The sequence below is a fragment of the Urocitellus parryii genome, unplaced genomic scaffold (genome assembly GCF_045843805.1).
Source record: "Urocitellus parryii isolate mUroPar1 unplaced genomic scaffold, mUroPar1.hap1 Scaffold_48, whole genome shotgun sequence".
Lineage (NCBI taxonomy): Eukaryota > Metazoa > Chordata > Mammalia > Rodentia > Sciuridae > Urocitellus > Urocitellus parryii.
The window spans coordinates 509,037-511,160 of record NW_027554049.1 but is presented as its reverse complement, the minus strand read 5'-3'; the positions used below and the strand labels follow the sequence as shown (position 1 = coordinate 511,160).

Below are 2,124 nucleotides of genomic sequence, written 5' to 3'. Positions count from 1 at the left end.
TCAGAGGAGGACATACAATCAATCAACAAGTACATGAAAAAATGCTCACCATCCCTAGCAGTCAGAGAAATGCAAATCAAAACCACCCTAAGATACCATCTCACTCCAGTAAGATTGGCAGCCACTATGAAGTCAAACAACAACAAGTGCTGGCGAGGATGTGGGGAAAAGGGCACTCTTGTTCATTGCTGGTGGGACTGCAAATTGGTGCAGCCAATTTGGAAAGCAGTATGGAGATTTCTTGGAAATCTGGGAATGGAACCACCATTTGACCCAGCTATTGCCCTCCTCGGACTATTCCCTGAAGAACTTAAAAGAGCATACTACAGACTTGTTTATTTATTTATTTATTGTGGGTGCCTCCGAGTGTGTGCGCGCTCTTGCTGCTCGGCGGGGAGGGGGTGGGGGGAGGGCCCAGGAAAAGGGGGAGTTGGAGCCGGGGTCGAAATGCCTCGTGACTTGTAGGTGAGAGAACACCGAGACCGTCGATGCAGCCTCCACCAACGAGAAGCCCTTGTTCCTGCTGCCAGGAAGGAGAGTCTGGTGCCGACAAGATGGCGGACGGGGAGCTGAACGTGGACAGCCTCATCACCCGCCTGCTGGAGGGTCTCCTGGGCTACTAGACCTCAAGTTGGCCACTGAAGAGCAAAGAAGAGGATTATATTTCATTGGCAACAGACTAGAGGAACTTTATTGGATCTAGCAACATTGGAGATAGAAGCCAGAAATTATAGAATAACCTTCTCATTAGCCATAGGACACCAGTGGGGTAGTTAGCTCCTGTGTGACTCTTCTGAACCTCAAAATAGGTAAGAGGATGTCGTCCAGGAAAGATTGTGCAGGTGACTGAAGCAGAAGTCCGGGGCTTATGTATCAAGTCTCGTGAAATCTTCCTCAGCCAGCCTATTCTTTTGGAATTGGAAGCACCACTGAAAATTTGTGGAGATATTCATGGACAGTATACAGATTTACTGAGATTATTTGAATATGGAGGTTTCCCACCAGAAGCCAACTATCTTTTCTTAGGAGATTATGTGGACAGAGGAAAGCAGTCTTTGGAAACCATTTGTTTGCTATTGGCTTATAAAATCAAATATCCAGAGAACTTCTTTCTCTTAAGAGGAAATCATGAATGTGCTAGCATCAATCGCATTTATGGATTCTATGATGAATGCAAACAAAGGTTTAATATTAAATTGTGGAAGACCTTCACTGATTGTTTTAACTGTCTGCCTATAGCTGCCATTGTGGATGAGAAGATTTTCTGTTGCCATGGAGGACTATCACCAGACTTGCAATCTATGGAGCACATTCGGAGAATTATGAGACCCACTGATGTCCCTGATACAGGTTTACTCTGTGATTTGCTGTGGTCTGACCCAGATAAGGATGTTCAAGGCTGGGGAGAAAATGATCGTGGTGTTTCCTTTACTTTTGGAGCTGATGTAGTCAGTAAATTTCTGAATCGTCATGATTTAGACTTGATTTGTCGAGCTCATCAAGTGGTGGAAGATGGATATGAATTTTTTGCTAAACGACAAATAGTAACCCTATTTTCAGCCCCAAATTACTGTGGCGAGTTTCACAATGCTGGTGGAATGATGAGTGTGGATGAAACTTTGATGTGTTCATTTCATATATTGAAACCATCAGAAAAGAAAGCTAAGTACCAGTATGGTGGACTGAACTCTGGACGTCCTGTCACTCCACCTCGAACAGCTAATCCTCCGAAGAAAAGGTGAAGAAAGGAATTCTATAAAGAAACCATCAGATTTGTTAAGGACATACTTCATAATATATAAGTGTGCACTGTAAAACCATCCAGCCATTTGATACCCTTTATGATGTCACACCTTTAACTTAAGGAAACGGGTAAAGGATCTTAAATTTTTTTCTAATAGAAAGATGTGCTACACTGTATTGTAATAAGTATACTCTGTTATAATATTCAACAAAAGAAGTTAAATCCAAATTCAAAATTATCCATTAAAGTTACATCTTCATGTATCACAATTTTTAAAGTTGAAAAGCATCCCAGTTAAACTAGATGTGATAGTTAAATCAGATGAAAGCATGATGATCCATCTGTGTAATGTGGTTTTAGTGTTGCTTGGTTGTTTAATT

General features: G+C 41.9%; 1 protein-coding gene across 1 annotated transcript; it reads left to right on the top strand.

The window, feature by feature from the left end:
• The first annotated feature begins 554 nt into the window (after positions 1-554).
• On the top strand, positions 555-1,827 carry LOC144252586 (serine/threonine-protein phosphatase PP1-beta catalytic subunit-like). Its single transcript, XM_077794819.1, has 2 exons — positions 555-603; positions 808-1,827. Exons 1-2 carry the CDS (start codon positions 555-557, stop codon positions 1,740-1,742), a joined length of 984 nt encoding a protein of 327 aa, XP_077650945.1. The 3' UTR covers positions 1,743-1,827.
• Positions 1,828-2,124: the final 297 nt, after the last annotated feature.